General features: G+C 41.5%; 1 protein-coding gene across 9 annotated transcripts in view; it reads left to right on the plus strand.

The window, feature by feature from the left end:
• oxr1a (oxidation resistance 1a) overlaps window positions 1-25,400 on the plus strand; it is a 199,495-nt gene that overhangs the window by 134,387 nt on the left and 39,708 nt on the right. For 4 of the 9 annotated variants that reach the window (XM_020611663.1, XM_020611666.1, XM_020611665.1 and 1 more), the window contains 3 exons: window positions 6,894-6,976; window positions 22,748-22,855; window positions 24,314-24,427. In XM_020611663.1, the coding sequence (XP_020467319.1) occupies window positions 6,894-6,976; window positions 22,748-22,855; window positions 24,314-24,427 (305 nt within the window). Of the gene's footprint in view, window positions 1-6,426; window positions 6,562-6,893; window positions 6,977-8,748; window positions 8,883-8,966; window positions 9,298-22,747; window positions 22,856-24,313; window positions 24,428-25,400 lie in introns of those variants that run through there. The other 5 variants (XM_020611669.1, XM_020611671.1, XM_020611668.1 and 2 more) reach the window with 5 other exon arrangements.

Raw genomic sequence — 25,400 nt, forward strand, 5'->3', positions numbered from 1 at the left:
TATATATATATATATAATATACAGACAGTATTTTCTGTACAAATTAAATCAAGATCATTTCTTTCACTGATGCAGCATATCCATAGTTGCTATGGAGCAGTTGTGTTTTGTAGTATTGCATAAAATGTTCCAGTACAACATAGTGTAGATGGTAATCAATTTTAATTTCTGTCCATACAAACCATCACATTATGATGGAAATATTCTCAAAAATGATCATAGCACTTACTGTCTGTTCTATTTTAAGCTTCACAAAACAAAAGAGAGGTGTGTGTTACCAGCCTCTTGCATTATATTTCACGGGTGTTTGTGTTATTCTGTCCATCCTCTGTATATCACAAACTGCTAACTCACAGTGCCATTCCTGCCTCCCTCACAAACTTTTGAGATTACGTTTCCTCCAACTAACCCTGTGCAGCACCTGTTCAGTGTGGCTGTGGTGCAGGGCTCTTGTCTCCCCTACTGTTTAGGGTGTTTCTAAAAATAACATCCGTGCATGTGAATAGCCAGCAGGCAGGGAGAGAGCAGAGGGAATTTGACTGCTTGGGTATTTTCTCAGGCCATAAGGGAATGTTAGTCAGATTAGATGCTGACACTCCTATTCCCTGCCTGCTTCGTTTTGTCATAGCTGTGTACAAAGTGTGTACAAAGTGAGCTATATATTTAGCAGCCATGATTCATATGCAACAGATTGCAGGGGTACAGAACAAAGCACGTTTTTAGATTCCAATACAGTAGCGCTTGCTTTTAGCACTTGTCAAGAATCATTCACATTCACTGCTCTGCCTTGTTGGGTTTGTTACTGTAGGTATATCAGATTGCCAAAGGTTGACAAAGTTCCGGTGTGTTTGGAGACATGTTTCACAGTTTGTTTTCTATCAAGTTTAGTCACCAAGCACGCACATTAATGGCAGCTACTGTGTGAAGGAGATCTGTGTTGTTTTTGTTTTGTTCTTCCCAAAGTTTTCAGATGTCCTTGCTAGAGATCCTTGGTGTACACCTCCCTAAAACGTAAGACATTCTTTTGAGGAGTGATTCATTACTGGTTTTAATGAATGTGGGTAAGGAAAGAGAGAGGAAAAAGATGGCTGCATGTTAACATATAGCTGTATAACTTTGAATAATGTTTTTAATTCTTTTTTGACAGCTTTCACAAGAGAAAATAGACTTTTTATAGCATTTCAATATTTTCAAGAAGTTTCACTTCAGAAATTTGTCACTCTGTGGGAGCTGATCACAGTTTTCATGCCACAGACATTATGCTGCAAAGAGGTGAGAGTTAAATCTGCTGCAATACAAGAAACGTCATTTACATATGGACATCCGCTGAGCAGAAACCTCCTAGCACTGACACATGCTCAGATCCTTTCTGCAGTGATGTGTACCCATGAAGCAGTGCGGTGGACCATCACTGGGATGCAGCCACTGTCGCGTGTCTTTTTGTTAAGTTGTTCAGATAGGCATGGCCTCATGTGACTGTTTACATCCCAGATTGGTGTGAGGCAGCCTTTGTTCTTCCTGACACACAGCAGCTCCTTTTATGTCGGAGTGAGTCACACAGTTGACCCAGTGTTATTGTGTTAATATGCCAATAAAATGTTCTTTATGAAAAACAGTAAAAACAGTAAAGTACAGCAGCTTCTGCCATAGTGACTGTTGTCTTACTTGGCTTAACAACAAACCAAGTACAGTGCCTTGCAAAAGTTTTCATACCCCTTGAATTTTTCCACTTTTTGTCACATTACAACCACAAACTTAAATGTATTTTATTGGGATTTTATGTGATAAACCAACACAAAGTATCACATAATTGTGAAGTGGAAGGAAAATGATGCGTGGTGTTCAAGAGTTTTTACAAATATAAATCTGAAAAGTGTGGTGTGCATATGTATTCAGCCCCCTTTACTCTCATATCCCTAAATAAAATCCAGTGCAACCAACTGCTTTCAGAAGTCAACTAATTAGTAAATAGACTCCAACTGTGTGTAATTCAATCTCAGTATAAATACAGCTGTTCTGTGAAGGTCTCAGAGGTTTGTTAGAGAACATTGGTGAACAAACAGCATCATGAAGACTAAGGAACACACCAGACAGATCAGGGATAAAGTTGTGGAGAAGTTTAAAGCAGGATTAGGTTATAAAAACATATCCCAAGCTTTGACCATCTCACCGAGCACTGTTCAATCCATCATCCGAAAATGGAAAGTGTATGGCACAACTGCAAACCTACCAAGACATGGCCGTCCACCTAAACTGATGGGACAGACAAGGAGAGCATTAACCAGAGAAGCAACCAAGAGGCCCATGGTAACTCTGGAGGAGCTGCAGAGATCCACAGCTCAGGTGGGACAATCTGTCCACAGGACAACTATTAGTCGTGTACTCCACAAATCTGGCTTTTATGGAAGAGCAGCAAGAAGAAAGCCATTGTTGGAAGAAAGCAATAAGAAGGCCCGTTTGCAGTTTGCCACAAGCCATGTAGAGGACACAGCAAACGTGGAAGAAGGTGCTCTGGTCAGATAAGACCAAAATTGAACTTTTTGGTCTACATGCAAAACGCTATGTGTGGTGGAAACCTCACACTGCACATCAACCTGAGCACACCATCCCCACCGGCGAAAGGTGCTTCAACAAAGTACTCACTCAAGGGGGCTGAATACATATGCACGCCACACTTTTCAGATTTTTATTTGTAAAAAATCTTGAACACCACGCATCATTTTCCTTCCACTTCACAATTATGTGATACTTTGTGTTGGTCTATCACATAAAATCCCAATAAAATACATTTAAGTTTGTGGTTGTAATGTGACAAAATGTGGAAAAATTCAAGGGGTATGAATACTTTTGCAAGGCACTGTAGCTAGCGACCTCGGCTCACCTCTTTCAGACATGTTTCCACTAGGCTGTTCAGCAGCGATAACTGCGTTTACTTTATCTAGATTGGCACTGGCCCCAGGCCCATTTCTTCATGCCTGTCCAGTGCAGCGCCTGCGCCTCCTAGAACTTCAGTATGTTATGTCATGCTATCTCAATGCATGATGTGAAACATCTTACAGTTGTGGAAAAAGGCAAAAATTGTGTATCTGACCCGGAAAAATCAAAGAAATACATGTATATTGACCCCAGAAACATGCTTGAATAAAAATAAAAATTCATCAGAAGATGTGAAAGGATCACATGTTCTGTAGAAGCAGGGCTTATTGAGGGACAACAGATGTTCCCAGCTTCCTGTGGAGTGGGATGAAACCAGAGCCTTTGTTATTGAAGATGCCCCAGTGCTGTGCCCCACTTTGTGTCTGGAGTGTGAATAAAATGGCCAGTTCTTGTGCCACCACCATGGTGAGGTTTAATTTTAGACCGAACACTGGCTCACCACGTGCAAACACCCCTGCAGCTGCTAATGCATATCTGTTATTCTCTTTCACTTTCTCTCTCTCTTTGTATCGCATTGTCACTCTTTACCACTCCTCTCATTCTGTATTATCTGGTCTTGTGTTAACTCTTGTTGTGCTCAGGTTTCAGCGGTTTAGTGTTTACAGCTGTGGGTAAGCATGTCAGGCTATGACAAAAGAAAAACATGGTGTAAATATGTATTGCCTTTGGAATCCTGTGGCTCACAAAGCAGATCAACACCTCCACTGTTTACTAACCAAGTCAGTTTACATGCAGGCCACACTGGCATGACAGAGACACGCTGGATTATATTTCATCAACAAGAAAGCATGCAATCGCACATGATGACGTGTTGACTCCAAATAGCAACTAAAATGCCACAGCTCCAGTTTGTGTTCTCCTCCTGGAGGTAATCATTCTCCCAGTGATTACATTTGAATGCTGAATAACTGATTTTGTGTGATGTGTCTTGTTTAAACCCCTCATAACTTTATAGACGTACTGTATGCAACCTGTAACAAAGGTTTGCAAGAAGCCATTTCTTTGTATTAAATGGTCAGGACACCAAAAGCTTGGAAAGCACTGCTGCAGTATTTTCTAAAAAATTAAGGTCACTGAAATGCAGCTTTTAAAATCAAAGGAAACTGTTTTGGTAAATGGTCTTATACTTGTATAGTACTTTTCTACGCAGTGGAACACTAACAAAGTGCATCACACCATTAGCCCTGCACACACATTCACACACCGGTGGCAATTTGGGGCTCATTGTTTTGCCCAAGGACACTTAGACACATGGACTGGAGTAGCTGGGGATCCAACTGCCAACCCTACAATTATAAGACAACCTGCTGTACCCACTGAGCCAAGCTACATAAAGCCAATAAATGCACAGTGTCAGTCATCTGTCTGTACGTCTATACATTTTACAGCCTAAGCCTACGTTTCATGAATATAACCCACAGTATCATATTTACTACACTGATATTTACACCTGAAACTGCTCTGATTTTCCCCTCCCCTCTGACTTTCTGCCAGCCAGTCCTGAGCTCCAGGAATAGCTATGCTGGTGTGTGACTCATATTTTGAGATGTCTGATGAGAATGATACAAATAAAGGTGCTCAATTAGTCATGTACAATGCTGACAAAAGAAAGACATGTAAGGACAAGCAGCAGTTATATTATACATATTTCGGCAGTTTTGTTTAACAAAAGATGTAACTTGGTATTTAAGAGTCTATTAATAACACAATTGGTCATTTATTGTTGGGATTATAGACCAATTATCAGACGGCCTGACACTGGTAGAAGCTACAGTAACTATCAAACCTACACTACAGCCATTCTGCTATGTTGAAGGGTTATGGGGCTTTTGCTGTGTGTTGTCACTGACATTCACTGACCTTGTCCTCACTCATTTTTTCCATTTGCTGTGTTTGCTTTTCACTGGGGTGCTGTGCTGCAGCTGCACAACTAAGAACACAGTCAAAATAACATTGTTTCTACCAGTGGTGGAAGAAGTACTCAGATCCATTTCTTACAGTAAGTGAAAGTATCAATACCACCATGTAAAAATACTTTGTTACAGGTAAAAGTCCTGCATTCAAAATGTTACTTAAGTAAAAGTACAGACTATCAGCATCAAAACATATGTGAAGTATTAAAAATAAAGGTACTCATTATGCGGAATGGCACATTTAACAATGTGTATAATATTATTGAATTATCCTGATGCATTCTTGTGTTCATCACATTTAATGTTCTAGCTGGTAAAGGGACAGATAGTTTGAATCAGCTTAGATGCAAATAATTTGAAGTACTTGCTATATAGCTTGAGTATAATATTTGCCTCTAAAATGTAGTGAAGTCAAAGTATGAACTAACAGAAAATGAAGACACTCAAGTAAAGTACAAATATCTCAAAATTGTATTTAAGTGCAGAACTGGAGTAAATGTACTTAGTTTCCACCACTGGTTTGTACCCTATTATTCAGTGAATATCAGTTAAATAAATCACTGATGTTATACATGCACGGTGCTCTTAGCGTTAACTGAAGGCAAACCTAGTGTTGCACTGCTACAGGGAACAGAATCAGTCAGGTCACAGAATTTGGCTAACATGTTAACATGCACACTAACATGTTGGATGGGGGTGGTAAATAAATATTTAACAATGGACTTGCCATTCCCCCTTTGTCAGGAGTACCTCCCATAAATATTACATGTTTTTCAGTTGTTTTACTGTTTGTCTTCAACAGTGTCACTTATGTTTGTACATGTCATCTTCCTTTTTTCTTTGCTAAAGTATGTTTACTGACAGGGACAGAGGCCAAAGGAAATGAAGCTACACTCAATTCGATCGTGCTGGTGTGTTGTTGGTTACATTGCACCAAGGGTGGGGAAACCCTTCAATTGGAGCGCAGGCAACACATAAAGCAGCTGATATGACGCTGATCAGCTGATTAACAATGGGTGTTCATTTGAAAAAAGTGGCAGAAGTGGTTTTTGTCAAAGATGACCTACAATTCCCCTGCCCTCTGACCAGATATCAGTCTGAACAACTCTTTAGGTTGGCCACAAACATCCTTTCATAGACCATTAAACAGTGCAATGTACCTGTGTACACAGAGGGAATTAATTAAATTTATATATATTTAATTGAATATTGTTCCACCATTACAATATCACTTACAAGTGTTGCCAAGGCCAATACGATAAATCTTATGTGTGGATTCAGAGTTGCCACCTTGGTACAAGATGTAGGCTATGCGTTGTTGACCACTCTTCACTGTTTGCTATTCTGTCAGACTCTGCTTTTTTTTTCTTTCAATCCTTCCTGTTCATTTCAAAAAGTAGGAAATCTGTTGAATTCAAGCTACAATGACCGCTGCCGGTTTGTACCTCCACTCTCTTCTTTGGCTGTCACCTCCCCGTGCAGCATCCTACCCAAACAGCACGTAGCCATGAACCCTCCCTTCTCCTCTATTCGCTCTCCAGTTCAGCCCCCACTTTCTCTCCACTCCGTTCCCAGCTTTTGCACGCCCTGCTTCTCAACTGATTCCATCTTATTCTTCTTCTCTCGGGCTCGCATCCAAAGCGGTGGTGCCCTGATGGAGGTCAACCTGGTCCCTGTGTGCCGTGAGAGGCAACAAGGAGAGGAAGGCAAGGTGAACTGCTTACAAAGGCTGTCATTGCGCTAGACAAGTGAGCTAAGAAGAAGAAGGGAGAGGGAGTGAGCAAGGAGAGGACAGTGTGATAGAGAGAGCGTGAGAGCAGGAGGGTAGAAGCAGAGCGAGAAGGAGAGAGAGAGAGAGAGAAAGTAGACCGACACTTACAGCTCACATCGCTGGCTGGCTGGCTCGCTGGCTTGCTGGCTCGCTGGCTTGCTCACTGTTGACGAATGAGCTGTCTACCCACGGGGCTGGGAAACAGCAGCTTATGACAAGCTGGGGAGAGAGGAACATGAATGTAATGCATACCTTGCCTCGCTTGCTTTCAGATACCGGCCAGAAGAAGACTCCAGAGAAGAAGGATGGGAGACACATGTCGTTCCAGAGACCCAAAGGGACCACTGAATATTCTGTGAGTAACGAACAAGCAACTCTGTGTTAATGTCACTACATGTTTCTGATGCTTTTCTGCTCCCAGGCTGCTGCTGGTATCTGTAGTTCTGACAAGCTACAGTATTCTAGCTGTAGTGGTTGTTTGTGTGCTGTGCAGGCACCATGCCTGACAGTGCTGGGTAACTCATTAGCGAAGGGAGAAGCATTTTATGGATTTTACCAGTGTAACACGTGTACCTCATTCTCAGACTGTGTTTACATAGGGTGTGTGTGTGTGAGAGAGAGAGAGAGACAGACAGAACACCCATGGTAACATTGTATCCTCACTCAGCTCCATTTTGCATGTTGATGTATACAAAAGAGATAGAGGAATTGTAGCAGCTTGGTACATTTTCTCCAGCTGGACCAGAGCAGGACAGACAGGCAGTAGCACTGGCAGGAGGTGTGTTTGTTTTTCTGTGCCACATATCAGCGAGCATTCCAACACAGACCCTGCTGTGCTTGCAAATGACCTTCCAACTGCATTGTCATTTCTATTGATTTAGCTGTGGTGTAGCAGAAAGGGCAGCGGGTGTCGGGGGTGAAGCTAGAGAAAGGGAGAGAAAAAGGGCTCTGGTTCCCTGGTATGAACTGAAAATGGAGCTCGTCTCTGCTTTACCCATTTGTGTTCTTCAAATGACCCTCAAATCCAGCTGCAATCGGACTGCCTTTCCTCACTTCTCTCTCTCTCTCGTTTGTACCCTATTATTCAGTGAATATCAGTTAAATAAATCACTGATGTTATACATGCACGGTGCTCTTAGCGTTAACTGAAGGCAAACCTAGTGTTGCACTGCTACAGGGAACAGAATCAGTCAGGTCACAGAATTTGGCTAACATGTTAACATGCACACTAACATGTTGGATGGGGGTGGTAAATAAATATTTAACAATGGACTTGCCATTCCCCCTTTGTCAGGAGTACCTCCCATAAATATTACATGTTTTTCAGTTGTTTTACTGTTTGTCTTCAACAGTGTCACTTATGTTTGTACATGTCATCTGCCTTTTTTCTTTGCTAAAGTATGTTTACTGACAGGGACAGAGGCCAAAGGAAATGAAGCTACACTCAATTCGATCGTGCTGGTGTGTCGTTGGTTACATTGCACCAAGGGTGGGGAAACCCTTCAATTGGAGCGCAGGCAACACATAAAGCAGCTGATATGACGTTGATCAGCTGATTAACAATGGGTGTTCATTTGAAAAAAGTGGCAGAAGTGGTTTTTGTCAAAGATGACCTACAATTCCCCTGCCCTCTGACCAGATATCAGTCTGAACAACTCTTTAGGTTGGCCACAAACATCCTTTCATAGACCATTAAACAGTGCAATGTACCTGTGTACACAGAGGGAATTAATTAAATTTATATATATTTAATTGAATATTGTTCCACCATTACAATATCACTTACAAGTGTTGCCAAGGCCAATACGATAAATCTTATGTGTGGATTCAGAGTTGCCACCTTGGTACAAGATGTAGGCTATGCGTTGTTGACCACTCTTCACTGTTTGCTATTCTGTCAGACTCTGCTTTTTTTTTCTTTCAATCCTTCCTGTTCATTTCAAAAAGTAGGAAATCTGTTGAATTCAAGCTACAATGACCGCTGCCGGTTTGTACCTCCACTCTCTTCTTTGGCTGTCACCTCCCCGTGCAGCATCCTACCCAAACAGCACGTAGCCATGAACCCTCCCTTCTCCTCTATTCGCTCTCCAGTTCAGCCCCCACTTTCTCTCCACTCCGTTCCCAGCTTTTGCACGCCCTGCTTCTCAACTGATTCCATCTTATTCTTCTTCTCTCGGGCTCGCATCCAAAGCGGTGGTGCCCTGATGGAGGTCAACCTGGTCCCTGTGTGCCGTGAGAGGCAACAAGGAGAGGAAGGCAAGGTGAACTGCTTACAAAGGCTGTCATTGCGCTAGACAAGTGAGCTAAGAAGAAGAAGGGAGAGGGAGTGAGCAAGGAGAGGACAGTGTGATAGAGAGAGCGTGAGAGCAGGAGGGTAGAAGCAGAGCGAGAAGGAGAGAGAGAGAGAGAGAAAGTAGACCGACACTTACAGCTCACATCGCTGGCTGGCTGGCTCGCTGGCTTGCTGGCTCGCTGGCTTGCTCACTGTTGACGAATGAGCTGTCTACCCACGGGGCTGGGAAACAGCAGCTTATGACAAGCTGGGGAGAGAGGAACATGAATGTAATGCATACCTTGCCTCGCTTGCTTTCAGATACCGGCCAGAAGAAGACTCCAGAGAAGAAGGATGGGAGACACATGTCGTTCCAGAGACCCAAAGGGACCACTGAATATTCTGTGAGTAACGAACAAGCAACTCTGTGTTAATGTCACTACATGTTTCTGATGCTTTTCTGCTCCCAGGCTGCTGCTGGTATCTGTAGTTCTGACAAGCTACAGTATTCTAGCTGTAGTGGTTGTTTGTGTGCTGTGCAGGCACCATGCCTGACAGTGCTGGGTAACTCATTAGCGAAGGGAGAAGCATTTTATGGATTTTACCAGTGTAACACGTGTACCTCATTCTCAGACTGTGTTTACATAGGGTGTGTGTGTGTGAGAGAGAGAGAGAGACAGACAGAACACCCATGGTAACATTGTATCCTCACTCAGCTCCATTTTGCATGTTGATGTATACAAAAGAGATAGAGGAATTGTAGCAGCTTGGTACATTTTCTCCAGCTGGACCAGAGCAGGACAGACAGGCAGTAGCACTGGCAGGAGGTGTGTTTGTTTTTCTGTGCCACATATCAGCGAGCATTCCAACACAGACCCTGCTGTGCTTGCAAATGACCTTCCAACTGCATTGTCATTTCTATTGATTTAGCTGTGGTGTAGCAGAAAGGGCAGCGGGTGTCGGGGGTGAAGCTAGAGAAAGGGAGAGAAAGAAGGCTCTGGTTCCCTGGTATGAACTGAAAATGGAGCTCGTCTCTGCTTTACCCATTTGTGTTCTTCAAATGACCCTCAAATCCAGCTGCAATCGGACTGCCTTTCCTCACTTCTCTCTCTCTCTCTGTGGCAACAGAGAGGAGTGGGATAGCTGCGGCTCAGCTCCCACTGTTTGTTGAAGACAGTGCGTGAAGGGAGGAAAGAGAGAGAAGGGACTGAAGCAAAGAAAGGTCTGTAGTGTTTCTCTAACACTCCAGTCACTCCCCACAAACTCCTCTTTTTTTCATTCCCATTTTTAACAGTTACTCTGCCACTGGGTCTCTGGTCGTTGCTCCCAGCTCTGGGAGCTGATGTAGGTTTCCCTGTGATTGGCTCCCTTCCTCCATCTCCAACACCTCACACCAACATCACCACCTCCACCGCCTCCCCAACCTGTCAGTCATCCAAGCTCTGCTGATTGACAAGGCCCTTGTTTACCTTGCCAGGTCTTGAACAACCTAAACTGTTACATCGTTTGTCACGGCCAAAGGACTGTGTCATGGCCCTGATATGCACAGAAAGGTCACAGAGAGTCAGCAAGATGGACTGAAATGCGAGTGGTAATGAAAAATAGGTAGAAACTTGACATTTAGTATTTGGGGGGACAAAGATCCATATCTGAATCACACAACATACTAACCCTGCTTTTGTCAGCCATCTCTCTCTCTGCCTTTCCCCCTTATTAACCAAACCCCAGCTCCCCCACCCCCTGCCCCCATTTTGCTGATAGTCTGATACATGGATTGAGCATTTCCAGTGCCAGTGATTGTGTCCTGTCGCTTGACATGCTGTAGCAGCATGTACCAGCAATGGGGCTTGGGGCCAACAAAAGTGTTTGAGGTAGTATAAGCAGGCATCCCCTGCACGGAGAGAGACACATGGCCGAGAGCGTCCCAGTGATTGAGAAGCAGCTTTATCTTAAACTCATCTCCCACACCGAGGGGACGGCCGGCGATGTTTCCTTATTTCGTTCTCCAGCAGATACGTTTATAATCAATCAGCCGGCACTTACAGGAAAAGGCAGGGTTTCCTCTTATTCCACCTTATCAAAACAATCAGCCTCCGTCTTCCTCTACCTCCCCCCTCTCACCCCTCTACCTGACACACAGGCTTCTTTCTCTGTCCCTTTTTCATATTGGGAAATAACCTGAGCAGATACAACCCATCTGCCTAGACACTGGTAACTCCTGTCCATTCAGCCAAGTCTAGCTATTGGTTGACCTGAATCCAATTAAAAAGTCATTGAAATCTCCAGGGAAAACAGAGATCGATGAGGAGACGGAGAGAGGCAAAGAGCGGTGTGGGGGTGAGCCACGTGGGGGCAGGGTGTTCTTCCCACCCACAGACTGTCTGAGAGGATCGCCAGTCAAAGGCGACCAAGATGTGGACCACACATTTATCTCCACACACAGTTACAAAACAATGGGCAGACATATCTTTTATATCATAAACATTCTTTGGATGAGTGCAGACAGCAGCTTGCAGAGAGCACACAAACCCACATGTTTTATTTTGGCCTGCTATGACATAGTAACAAAGGCATTTGTCATTTTAGAAATGAACAGCTGCTAGTTGGATATTTGGTACACTTTTCTAAAAAGAGAGGAGACCTAACAATAGAGTGCACAAAACAAAGAATCAGATTTTGTCCAGCTTTGTTTTAGTTGGCTGGATTTTTAATAATTTTGATAATAGCAACAACAACCACAATAATAATCACACAGGAGACACCACACTACTGTGGTCTGTTAGTTGTAATGAATGTTTACAACTGATAGTTTGGGTATTAATTTTACAGCTTCCCTATTTTTTATTCCTCCAGATATGTTGGGCTGACCTGATTTGTTTGTTTAACATAAAGATGGACAAACATACTGTGTCACTGAGGGGAAGCACTGTGTGGATTCCAGTTTGTGGAAGACAGAATGAACTTGTCAGCATGGATAGATAGATGATGTCATTCTAGCCAACAGCATAGATAGCATTAAATCGTACAGTATGTGTTACAGAGAAACAATGGCCATAGCAGTCACTGCAAGATGTTTACTTTTACAACATGTAGTGCTCAGTATGGCTGGAAATTTCTAGCCTCGACACGGTTGTTGGGAATTGAAAGGTCCGTCAGCCAGGCAGCTGATTGGTCGGTTGATCTGTTGGTCCACCACTTTCGTCTATATTGAAATATTTCAATAACTATTCAGTGGATTACAATGACATTTTGTATAGACATTTGTGTTGCCCAGAGGATGGATTCTGATGACTTTGGTGATCCTCTGACTTTTCTTATTTTGATCTGTAGCCAATAAGCTAAATTTTAGTTTAATACCTTGTTCTAACAACATTTACACACAGTTTTACTTGTTTTTGTAAATCCTGCACTATATATGATCTGCAGTATGATACAGGTATGTCACAATTTCACCAGATGGGAAGAGGGTAAAGGCTGATAATGACCAAGTAATGGTCAGTCATTGTCTGCAGGTTGAAAGGATCTCTGCTGAGCTAAGAGGAAGCACTCTGGGCAATAGAGGACGTGCGGACATTAGATGAGTCATACGCCAAACACCTGGTGTGTGTCTATGCGTGGGCATGAACACACAGAGAGACACACGCTGGTGGCAATCTTAACTCTGCACCCTCCTGACAATCAGTCCCTCTGATTGCATTATTCACCACTGGGGAGGAGAGGAGACCCCACAGTTTCAGCTCCGTCCCGGATCTCAGTTTGAGAATAGAAGTCAGTGGATGATAGAGAAATGATGGGCCTGGAGGGGTGTGTGGATGGTGATGTTAAAAAGGATGGAAGAGGGAATGGAGCAGAATGCATGTAGAGAAGATAGAGACTGAAGGATGGGTGGCTAGATGGATAGAAGAGCAAACTGATATATGGCCTAAATGTCTGCAGCTCAGTCTGTTACCTTTTAGTCAACTCATTCTTATTACACTTGCAAAATGGTCCAGGTATATTGTTAGAGCCCAGTATTTTGTTTCAGCTTAATTTTGGGGAATGCATTGCTGGCTAGAGGCGATACATAACATTTTAACACACTGTTTTAACAAGCCATATGACTTCTCTAGTCAGATCAGCCTCTGTCAATCCTGTTTGCAGGGTTTTCATTTTTAGATTTGGCTGTATCAACATTTAGCTTGTTTATTAGCCAACTACTAAATAGGGTAGGGTAGGGTAGAACTTTATTGATCCCACAGTGGGGAAATTCCAGTGTTCCAGCAGCAGTAAGGGACAAAAACAACAGAGAGCAAGCAACAAGACACCATAAGAACAGATACCACACACCGTCACAAATAACTGGATGTAAACAAAAATCAGAGTCAGTCTCTCTGCTCTGCTAAAGATGCCGGTCTGCTTTGTTTTGATATTTAAAAATGTAGCATGGACTGGGTGATTTTGGTGGTCACAAAGAACAGAGTAATGAGTCTGTCACTCAGTGAACAATGTTGTGTTAGCTGCCTGTGCACATACATCATTTTCTGGATGCATACGTGGTAGCTAGGTACAGTAGCTGTTGAGGACTAAACAACAGTTCATAGCTGCAGATATTAAACATTAGTCAGACTTCTCGAGTTATACTTGCATTGTAATAATGTTTTAGTCACTTTAAGTATAATATTTGACCATTCAGAGCTTAGCAGCAGCTTGTCCCATCTGTTTGTAAAGCTGTAATATTAGCTAACATTAGCTGAGCAGCTAACAGGGAGACCGTTTATCTTCAGCTATATTGTCACATGTAAGAGCAGTTTGTTATTATCATATAAATGGAAAACTACATAACAGTTATCAGTCAATATAATTTCGAAAGTAATAATTAGGCTAATGAAAATGTGATTTTAAGCAGGCTATATAGTAATTAGTTATTGCCACTAAATTTAAACAACAGTAAACTTGTTTGGCTTTAGATGAACACGACTTGTCGAAGGCAAAGTTAAGCCCAAAATAAAAAGACCGTCCTTATCCAAATGATCTTTAATTTATTTAAATTTGTTCCCTTATGTTTTCAAAAATTAAATTATGACTAATACTGTATAATATGTTTCTTATCACTTCTCATATCTTTCTACTGTTGTTTTATATCACTCACCAGGCTGTGTTACAAATTTCACAGTATTGTGAAATCCTCAGATGAAGCAGTAACTACACAGGTGACTATAGACCCACTTAACCCCTCCCAGACAGCCCTAGCTCAAACACTCCCTTGGTGTCCGTATTCATGAGTCATATTTCTGAGTGAATCTCCTTTTGCTTCGCTGGTTGTCATGTGTTGGTTGTTAGCAAATCAGTGGAAAGGCAGTCAAAGCCTGAAGCAGGAGGTCAGAGCGTGACACAAGTAGGAATCCATAAAAGCTGGAAAGTAAGACAGCAAACTTGCTCTGTGTCCCCAGAAAAGGACTGAACAATGTGACCGTCTCCCCTTTCACATATAGTGACCCAAATTTAGGTCTGCAAATGATCAGCAAGGGTACAATTGCACACAATGCACATGCCATTTAGGATAGTAGAGACAAAATCACCATGGCAACGGTCATGCTAAGGTGGGCTTCATCCTCTATTGTAAAATGAGCAGCGATAGCTGCTCTGATATGGTATCATGGGTGATTAAACCATACACTGGAGTTTTTTCCAGTCTGATGATGACAGTCCATTCACTGTGTTGATGATTGTTTCTCTTTTACTCTTTTCCAGTTGTTTAATTTGTTCCCCTACTTGTTTCTGTTTTCCATAGAGAACCTGAAGTGGTCTTAAAACAGGTCCTACATAAAAATATGGATCAGCCATTGACCTGTGGGACTGCTTTTAACACAATCTCCTGAATAATGTACCCTCTGAGATTGCATCTTTCTTCCTTGGTTGACCTTTTCCAGTAACACTAAAAGATTTGCTGTCATGTTCCATGCTTAACGTTTTTACCAAGATGCCAGTGGACACTTTAATGGAGCTATTAGTCTTTATCCAGCCCTATTGCCCTTGTCTGTATGTCCTCTCCTGTTCAACAAGGTGACCATTAGCTAGACGTCAGTCATTCTCAAGATGGCTGCCACAGCATTCTCTACCTTTTTCCTCGAAAGGAGAAGATGCCACCCTAGCAGGAAGAAGGTTAATTATTCATTCCCAGTTTTGGATGAATGAGTATTATTGATCTGGAGGATAAGAAGATAGGGTCCACCTGCCATTAATGGCCATGATCCTGGTTGTGATTACTCTCTCTTTAGCTTTCCCTCCAATCCTCCCTTGTTCTGCTGTCAAGGTGTCAATAATGGGTCTTTATCAGTGGGTCGCATTTGCATGTCCCCTGTCCTCTGCTTTGTTAATTGAGTCAAAGATACAGTAGCTCCTTTTACAGTACGATCAATGGCTACATCTGACGTTTGGTGGAGTTAATTGTACATGTGAAATTTTAGTGGGGGCTGTGACATATGGAGCATGCTGTATTTCCGGTGTTCTTGGCATATTCTGATTAAGTGATTAATTAATCTTAAAAGACAAAATTAATTCATACTATTATTACATTTGGTGCCAATATCAGCCCACAACCTGGCTTTACCAGTGTTTACTTCATTGAACAGCAGATATTTTTACCCATATTGATTGGCTGAGCTTCCGATACAAGAACTACCATGGCAGTTACTTGATACAGGGGCCAGCAGCTGTCTTACATTAGGTTACCTTTAACCTATCTATTTGTAGAACAAAAGCAGAGGTTAGGATCCAGATGTATGATTTCATATTGCAGGATGCTAAAAACAAACAAAGGAAAGTTTTTAGCTGCTGTACATCCTATAGACCAGAATGTCTTATAGTTTGGTGTGTACTGACCAACAGAAAAGCTATGAAGCTAAAATAGTTCATGGATGAGACTATAGCCAAAAGACACTGGAGGAGTCCTGCTGATTTTTTTACTCTTAATATACCACCTAAAGAAAACAAAAAAAACATTTTCTAGTGCCTTGAAAACTCACAAATTTGTAAACTTAAAATGCTAGCCATATACCAAGGACAGTACACAAATGCCAAACGGGGGTTATGATTGATGATCAGGTATGACACACCACAGTAATAATTTCTAGCGGCTAGGGCATACTGTGACGTTGTTATTCTGCCTTTTATGGCCATGGTTATAACACATGGTGGGTGTATGTCATTGTCATGTCACATAGACTTTGCCACGGTGGGTCTGATCTCTGTGACACTTCCTGTCTTCTTTGACACAGGAAATTTATCAGGCTGACATGCTGCTCTTGTCAGAATGAACAGTACAACTGTCTTTACAGGGCTGAGGATTCTGTCATAAAATCTCCAATAGTTGTTAATTACAGTTATAAGCAAATGTTTTAGATGGGAAACATACCTGTCACCACATCCTCTTGTCTGTACAGTATGCCAAGTCAAGTTCATCTTGATTTTTATGGGCCAGTATTACAAATCATGAATTTGCCTCTACAGCACTCTCTGTCCTTGGACCCTTAAATCAACTAAAAAGAAACCCCTTTAATGGGAAATAAATGTCTTCACTGCTTTTTTTTTTTTTTTTGTCATCACAGTGGAAGGCACAAATGCGTCCCACCACCACCACCACCACCACCACACTGCCTTGAGGTTGGCCAACATTTACTTGATTTGAATTTCTAGAATTCAAACAAACCAGACATCAATGATTGTGATGACATGCAAACTTGTATCCTGGTTTTGTCTCTTAGCCTGGCTTTGATCTTCTTCAGGATGTGATGCTCACATGCCACATAGAAAACAGGCATCCCTAGGGGCGTGCCTTTGATTCCTCAGCATAATCTTGGTTAAAACTATCAGATTCAATGCAAATTCAGTTGAGTTTCTACCCTGTGCATTTCTCAGTCACATGCACACAGCACACTACTTATTGTAGGGGCTACTGAGGTCACACCCCTTGCATGCACTGTGCAGTCCTCACATGTAAAGATCATTTCTGGAATCCTGCACACTACAGCAGGACTACTAAAGCCACACCAGTGCATTTGAGCTTAAGGACTACTTCTAGTCAAGTAGGTCGGATGATATATTTGATTCATGGTATTAAAGTTTAACTGGAAATCACTAAATCAAAATGTGTTTTTATGCCGTAGCTAGCTAAAAAGTGGACATGATGGATGTTAATGAGGTCCAGGAAGAAGACACCTGAAAGGGTGAAAGGACTGCAGAAACCAGAGACTTATACCATTTGTATAAATGACCCCAAATTTCCAATTAATTATCATAAATTCCCCTTAATTCCCATGGAAAGTTTCTGACTTTGATTATTTCCAAAATTCCCTAGCTTAAATTCCCAAGCAAAGTTTCCTGATATTTACCGGAAAGTTTCCACCCCTTTGCAACCCTAGGTATAATGTTTGAGTTTCACAGTAGGGGGATAGGAGCTCATACAGTTTCCTGAAATCGGTATATGATTATTGCACATGTAACACATAACTTAGATTGAAGAAAGACCAAGTACAGGTGGGGTACTTGCATGCATATAAAAACAATAAGTATACTGTATTTATAAAGACAGAACTGTGAGAGTCATGTTGTTGATTTCACACAGCCTTCCTGTGTAAACTGAGTTTGGTCAAGTAGAATGAAAACACTGCACTTGTTATAATTTAGAGACTAGGTGACTACAGACTAGCTTGTACTATACGAATCCACTAACTGACCCACGTTTCTTTCTGTAATGAGTGAGTCATCAGATACAGGGTGGGCCACAGAAGAGTAGCCAGTGTACTCAAGAGCGTGGTATTGGAGGCGGGCTACTTTTTGTGGGCCCACCCTGTACTTTTGTACTTCTCACTGACAGTACATCCTGATAACATTCCCAATTAAGTGTATCACTTTAACTACAATACATCTTAGATATGATGCTGTTTCTGTCACAGACACACCCAATGGCTTGTATTGCCTATGACAAATGATGTCACACATCTCAACTGTCCAGCCATGAGTTCATAAAGTCCATGAGGTGTGTCCATGTATTCACTGCCTCGGTTCCTGTGCAGCTTCCATTTATTGTAATCTCAATTTTGATCGATCGTTGAATTAAGTCTGGCCTGATGAACAAGCAGTAAAAATCTAAAGGTTATCAAATATCATTTTGAAACATGAAGGATGATTTGTAATTTGATTTGTTTCTAGAAAAAAATCAAATTAACATTTAATCAAAGTAGACAATTGAATTAGCACAACAAACTGCTGTTATTGTGTATCTTCCCTTTGACCCTTCGGGGAGATGTATCTGTGGACCAGCTATAAATAGGTGCCTGGATATACAGAAACATTTAATCATTTTTCAGTTGTCACTTTCTACTGTTAAAAGGAGTTTCTCCTCTCCTCTGTTGCCAATTGCTTGCTCAAGTGGGATCTGCTGGGTTTGTCCTGAGATGATTGTTGTTGTGATTTGGTGCTTTACAAACGACATTGAATTGAATTGAACTGAACTGAACTGAACTTGCTGCAACTTTACTGATGAATAATTAATGTTGTTCAAAATCCTTTGCACTTTGCCTCTCTCACTGTCCCATTCGCGTGCACACTCACACAACAGTGGCAACAGAGTCTGCCCATCAGGAGTAAAGGCTGAAAACCATTATAAAGCCTCATCTGGTTCTTTCAAACCAGGAACTCAGAGGGACGACTCAGACCACTTGAGTATATAAAAAATATAACCGTGCTGGTTTATTCAAAAAGTCACAGGCAAGAATTAACACTTCAAGTCCAGAGATCTTCCAACCCCCAGGCTGCCCGAGCAGCCCGGAAACCCAAAAGACCCCGAACCAAGCATTGCTATACAATATTAATCCTTTCTGGGCTGTCGAACCGTGACGTCACCCGATAAGCAAGCCTTGCAGCTGCCATAACGTTTAGCCAAAACATGAGGAAAAGTCAAGGTGCGTGACTGTTGTTTTCGTGGTGTGTATCTAAAACAATTGGACATAACCTTACACATTAAGACAAATATTAAGACTAGCATTACAGTTGACACTAACAGCAGTTTTCCTGTAACCTTGACGTGCCTGCAGTCTGCACTGCAGGCTGAACAGTTAACAGCCTAAGCCAGTCACCCTGTCTGCACTAAACATTCCTAGACAACAAATCTCTGAATATCTATCTAACTAAGAAATAACCTAACAGGAGCAACTGGTGGTTCAGTGTCTTCCTGTTGTCTAGCCCACAATCTGGGCTACTCTAGGCAAGCTCCCAGCCCAGCTTTGTCCAACCCATTGTCCAGCCCACATCATTACAGGGAAATGGCTCGTTGTGACAGGACTTGTGATCTGCAACAATGATTCCACAATTATTTTGTCAGCTGCTCAGATTTCTTTTCAAAACACACAGCAATCATTTCAAAATCAATGCTATGATTATACTGGACTTTAAACATACTAATTTCCCAACGTTTTTCCAGCTGCCCATTTGTGGAGGAGAGTGCTAGATTCAAGTGACCAGCATCAAAATACTTTTCAACTCCAGAGGTTAATGAGCAGTGCTCTGGAGCCAAAACAAGCGACACAGCAGTGTTGCTGTCACTGTATTTCCATGGTGATTAGTATTTGCTTGTTGTTTCTGCTGGATCTTTGCCATCATTAGCTGCATGTAGTTTTATCATGTGGCTTTACTGTCAGTACACTTTATGTACTGACAGTGTATCAGTAGTGTTGTTATTCCTCTAGTTGCATGTAGTGGTCTTGCTTCAGCCATGGCTGTATTATGGACTGGTAGTTGAATGAATACACTATAGAGTGGTACTTGCAAGAATCCAGTTTAATTTTTAAGCAGCTTAAATAACCATGGTTACATACGTACACAAATGTCACTTCGCAGGGCTTTCTGCGGGGTTTTGGCAAGAATCATTGTCTGATGATCTTGCTTTTTGCTGGGAATGCACCACTGTCTTAACAGTGTTTTTATTTTGCCTTGACTGACAGGGGGAGAAACTATATGTTATTGATTTCTTGCTGAAGAGCTGTACATAAAAGACTGTTTTATAGGCAGATGACATTCTCAGCCACATCTCATCCCAATCCTGGCCACATTTTCGCACAAAACATATCTACAGCTACAGTATATGATAAATTAAGCGCACTTTGTGTATTTCACATATTTGAAATATGAATTCCTCTCAGCTCCTCTACACCTCATTTGTTTTTGATTTTTGCCAGGTACTTTTGGCTCATGAAATACTGCCTGGCACCCATGTACCAGTGAAAGATGCAAAAGATTCTAATTTTTCACTTTACAGCAACTTTCAGTTCTGTCTGGAGACAAAGGTCTGTTTGTGGAGATTGAGTTAGTCTATGTTACCGCTGATATTACAGTGATATCTACGGTGGTACTGGTTGCTAACAGCTTTTGAGCTTCTATATTTTCTGCTTCATTCCCTCACTATTGTTGAGTTTTCTACTGGGCAGCCCCAGACATGATCCTGATCATGTCATGTGTGACTGTCTCACACACAGTGATTTTGTTACTTGTGTTCCATCTTGTCTGTCTTGGTTCCACTTATTCAGCTACCTGTCTATGACTGTGCTGTGTGTGTGTGTGTGTTTGTCTGATCATGAATAGAATATCATCCTGGAAATAATGTGTCATGTCAAGAATTTAGGGAAGCTGTCATTCTTTGTTGTTTTTTGGACTGTTCCAACACACACACACACACACACACACACAGAACCGCCAAGGCTGCCCCATGACTGGTGCACTAAAACACCCATTGCCATTATCCTCTCCTAATTAAACACAACTCATAGTCAGCCCTACTTGTCTAGTTCTCAGGGGCTCTCTCTCCAGACGTCACTTTCTGCACTTATGCAACATTTCTCACAAAGCAGGCACTTTCTGACATGGCTGTCATTCTGATTTGGAAGGTAGGAACTCCCACTGGGCATGTTAGATGCTTAACCAGTTCAGACACATGGGCCACTGTTGTATGAATTTTAACCGGTGGATGCGAGCAAATGCACCTGTGTCACACCACAGGGTGCAGCAGCTGAGCTCAGGATTTAGTCACAATACGGACATAAAAACAATTCTGCCATTTATTCTGCTTGTTTGTTCACTTAAAAAGGTCCAAGGTTGATGTGTTTTAGCACAGTGTTTTAAATAACTAACCAATAATCAATTAATTATCCATTGAAAACTATTAACTGCAGTTTTTGGAACTTATCTGCTTTTTAAGTTATCAATTAAGCAAAAATGTTTGAGTCCAGGATTTTCTGGGTTTTTACTGTTTTATATCAGTGTCATCTAAATATCATTGGGTTTAGAACTGCAGGTAGGACAAGATGGTTTAAGTACCACACCCATTGTTATTGCTGCTATACCTGTCAAACTTTGTGATTTTGCACAACTCATATGTATGACGGAGGCAAACCTATGACCTAGGTTTTTTTTAATAACCAATGTGTCCATGATTTCAGACAGAGGTAGGCAGCAGCAGCCCCTCATTGCTAGCCAGCAGCTGTTGCTTTTGCTGGCTGAAATGTTGGCTCTCACTGGCATATTTTAACAGCTGTTGCTAGTTGGTTAAGCTAATTTTAGCTCCGTGAGCTGATTGAAGATGCTGAACTTTTTAATGTTTCATGCTGACCTGTTTTAAGATGGTTCTTAAACATGGCTACTAGTTCTAATGTTTTAATACCTTGTTAGATTAGGGCACCAAGTCTTTATAGTGGACTACACTCTATTGATGAATTTATTAATCCAAGTTATTATTTCAGTCTTGAACTAAAAGCCAGGAATTCAGCAGTTCATTGACCTAGTTACTGGAAATAATAGACCAAAGATGACATGAGAAATAGCCAGTTCAAAGCTAAGTAAATTTATTTACAATATGTACAACAGGCAAAATGAGATGAAATATGCACTGAAATGGTACATTTGTAACAGAGATGGAACCAGTGGATGGCTGGAGGGATTACTGGTTGTTTGCAGTGATGGGAGTGAGTTACTCAGAGGAGAGGTCTGTGGAGGTCCAAAGTTCCAGAACGCCTTTCGAGGCTACGAGCTGAGACGGCGTTCCTCGTCTTTGGAGCAGGATCTGCCTTTCTCCTATGATGAGTCAGCTTTCAGTCTACAGCCAGAGCTGGTTCAGGCTTCACCAGGGTCTGGTTATGGTTGTGGCATTTGATGATGTTTCAAGGGAAGCCAGGTCTAATTTGAACAGTTCATCACAGGAGTGCTCTGGTGGTGTCTTTAGAGCTTAACACACAATTTGGCTTAAATACAATTTGCCTTCAATTATACAAAAAAATGTATTCTTTGTATATAGTGGCTGTGCCAGCTTTGTAGCCTAGTAAGTCGTGCTTGGCTATTAAAGAAGGCAGCTACAGCAGTTAGCCAGATATGCTAACTGTTGCAGCTTATTTTAGTTTAGACAAGCATAATGTTTCATCCATTTGTTACACTTTTCCTTTTGTGTTTTTGATTTTGATACTTTACAGAATATTGCACATCACTGCAGGCTGCAAAGCTAAGATTTGATGATCAAGGCTTCCTTATTTTAAATTGAATTAAAGGAATTTGCTTCATGAGTGGTTCACAAGATAGTAGCACAAGACTGCTGCTGGCACCTGCATCAGTTCATATTTCTGCCAGCAGCATTGCATCCCATGGGAACCTATACTTGGTCAACAGCTGACAGCTTAAATTTACATAAGATCCTAAAGTCTACCATGCATAAAACACACAGCTCAGTTCATCAGATTTGTTTCTGTTTGTCTCCTTTGCGTCATATCTTTAAGTCTGCCCTGCACAGTAGCCCAGTGCATGATTTTGTGTCCTCTCTCTTGTTTTGTGGTCCAGGTGGAATCACGGGACACGTTGAACAGCATCGCTCTCAAGTTCGACACCACACCCAACGAGCTGGTTCAGCTGAACAAGCTGTTCTCCAGGGCAGTGGTGCCTGGCCAGGTGTGAGCCGCCGTGCACTTCTTCAGTTATAGATTTAGTTGCATCACTCCATCCCTGTCCACAGCAGCCTTATATTTACAACAAACCACAAATTTCTCATTGTCATAACTTTCTTTCGCACTTAGTTATGCATTCTCAATGGTTTGTCTTGATCTTACAATCACTGAGCATTTCTTAGATGTGGGAATTTATGTGGAAACAATGGAAATAGAAGGTTTTTAGGTAACATCATGTTGCATGTATTTATCCTTTGTCTGTGACTCTGACTCACTAACCACATACCAACTATCTGTATCCCCAGTTGCGTGCTAATTACAGTGTCACTTGTGTCATTAAGATACAATTTATTGCTAAAGACCTATTTTGTTTCTAAAAGGGCATAATAATATGTGTGATCCTAATATTCTCCTAAAGACGCTTTAGTTCCGGCAGCATGACACATGCTACCCATCTTTAGCTTTAGCTTGCCAAGTGCTGCCAGCTTCCCTGGCTTCCATTTTTTCTTGTCTTTTCAGACAAGAAATAGATCAGAAGTGTAAATCTGTTTTTAATGGGTGACAAATATCCTAAATTATATTTTGTCACTCTTTTATCCTTGGCATCGAAATGAAATTCAGACGAATGGAGACGAGCCAAATGCCCCAGTCCTGTTGGCATCCTCCACCTTAGCTCTCAGCAAACAACGCTGAGTTGAGCTGTGTGCAAACAGTGGGACTGACCTGTCATCTCTCTTCTCCTTCTCCAGCTGGTTACAGCTACACGGCAACAAAAAGAGTTGATCTATTTAGGCCTAAATCTGTATCTAGATTGAGATTTCATCTCATAATGCTTGGACAGTTCAATAATTTACAGTATAAAAAAGTATGAGTATAAATGTTTAATGCCTCTAATAGATATTGTACAGGTCCAAATGAGGCAATTGTCCATGTCCTTTCTAGATGTAGTCACACTAGAGGGCCCACTTCTTTTGTCAGAGTTCAGGGATTTTTTTATCATCCATGCATTTGATATATTTTAATGATTGACTGAATCTGGAAAGCCTCCCATGTTTGGAATGCAATGCAATGAGCATATAGTGGCCCTCTCTTAAAAGATTAGTTTGATGTTTGATTGTATTCAGATCCTTTACTTAAGTGGAAGAAGCAGTACCTTGATATAAAATTACTCTGTAAATAGTACTGCAACACACAGATTTGCCTACATTTACTGTATGTGTTCTAATTCCATGATACCACCAGGTACTCCCTTCCCATCACTGTTAATTCTGACACCTTGACTTACTATCATAACAATCACTTCACAGTCACCTGCTTTCTGTTTATCCTTTTCACTGGTATGAGGCCGTCGTGTTATTTGCCTTGTAAACCTTTGGTTCACTTCCTGTATTTGCATGTGTCATGGTCAGTGTGTGTTTGCACAAAGGCAGCTCCTGTGTAAATACATGGATTGTGTTTGCAGGTTCTGTACGTTCCTGATCCTGAGTATGTCTCCAGTGTTGGAAGCTCCCCATCCCTCAGTCCCATCAGCCCATTGTCTCCCACCTCCTCAGAAGCTGATTTAGAGAAGGTGACGGTATGTTGACCACAACTCACATGCACAGTGTCACACACTCAGAAGATGGAATTCACAGTATAGTAACCTAATTATCTTTGTGCTGGTTTAAGGATTTATTTTTTTTTGTATTTTGTAGTAGCCTTGTACCTGCTACACTATGTTATATTTCAAAACTAATGTTAGGCATGTTAATCATCCTGCCAATAAAAAAGAAGAGATAAACTAAACATGTTAAATATTAATCCAGGGCCCGTGAGTTCAATATCATCAATCAGAAAATTTGCTAACATGCAAATATAAACAGCTGTATTTAGCAAATTTATTTCGAATGTTATCTCTGGGAGTTTTTGGCCAGTGAGGCAGGTGACTGGTATTGATTTATCAACCAAAGACCAATTCAAACTGTGGCTGCCCCTTTATGGTCATTAATTTTAGGCTCTACAAGCTAAAACGGATCACCTGGATTGCCACTCACAGAGGCTCAAATGCACCACTGGTTTCACTTGTGCATAGTGGCAGGAAGTGGTGACATGTCACCCTTTATATACAGTCTATGGTAGGCACACATTCAACTAAACCAAGAGGAATTTAGCGTCCAAGGTGATGGGCCATGTTGTCATGGACATCAAAGACAAAGAAAATGACTTGACAATAAGTCATAAATTAATGTTTATATGTGGTGACTTCAATATAGATTTGTTGAATCCTAACAAGCACACAGGAACTGAGGAGTTTATTAACACAATATATAGATGCAGTTTATACCCAAAAATTACAAAACCAAGTAGATTAACAACCCAGCATGCAACACTAATAGATAATATACTTACCAATGTTATTGACAGCAAAATGACAAGTGGATTACTTATAAATGATATTAGTGATCATCTACCAGTATTTGTGGTTTATGAGGGCCAGTATAGAAAAGAGAGGCCAAAAACAAATCTTTTCTATAGGAGGGTGACGAATGAACATGCTGTAAGGAGGCTAA

This window comes from Monopterus albus, unplaced genomic scaffold, assembly GCF_001952655.1.
Source record: "Monopterus albus unplaced genomic scaffold, M_albus_1.0 scaffold116.1, whole genome shotgun sequence".
Classification (NCBI taxonomy): domain Eukaryota; kingdom Metazoa; phylum Chordata; class Actinopteri; order Synbranchiformes; family Synbranchidae; genus Monopterus; species Monopterus albus.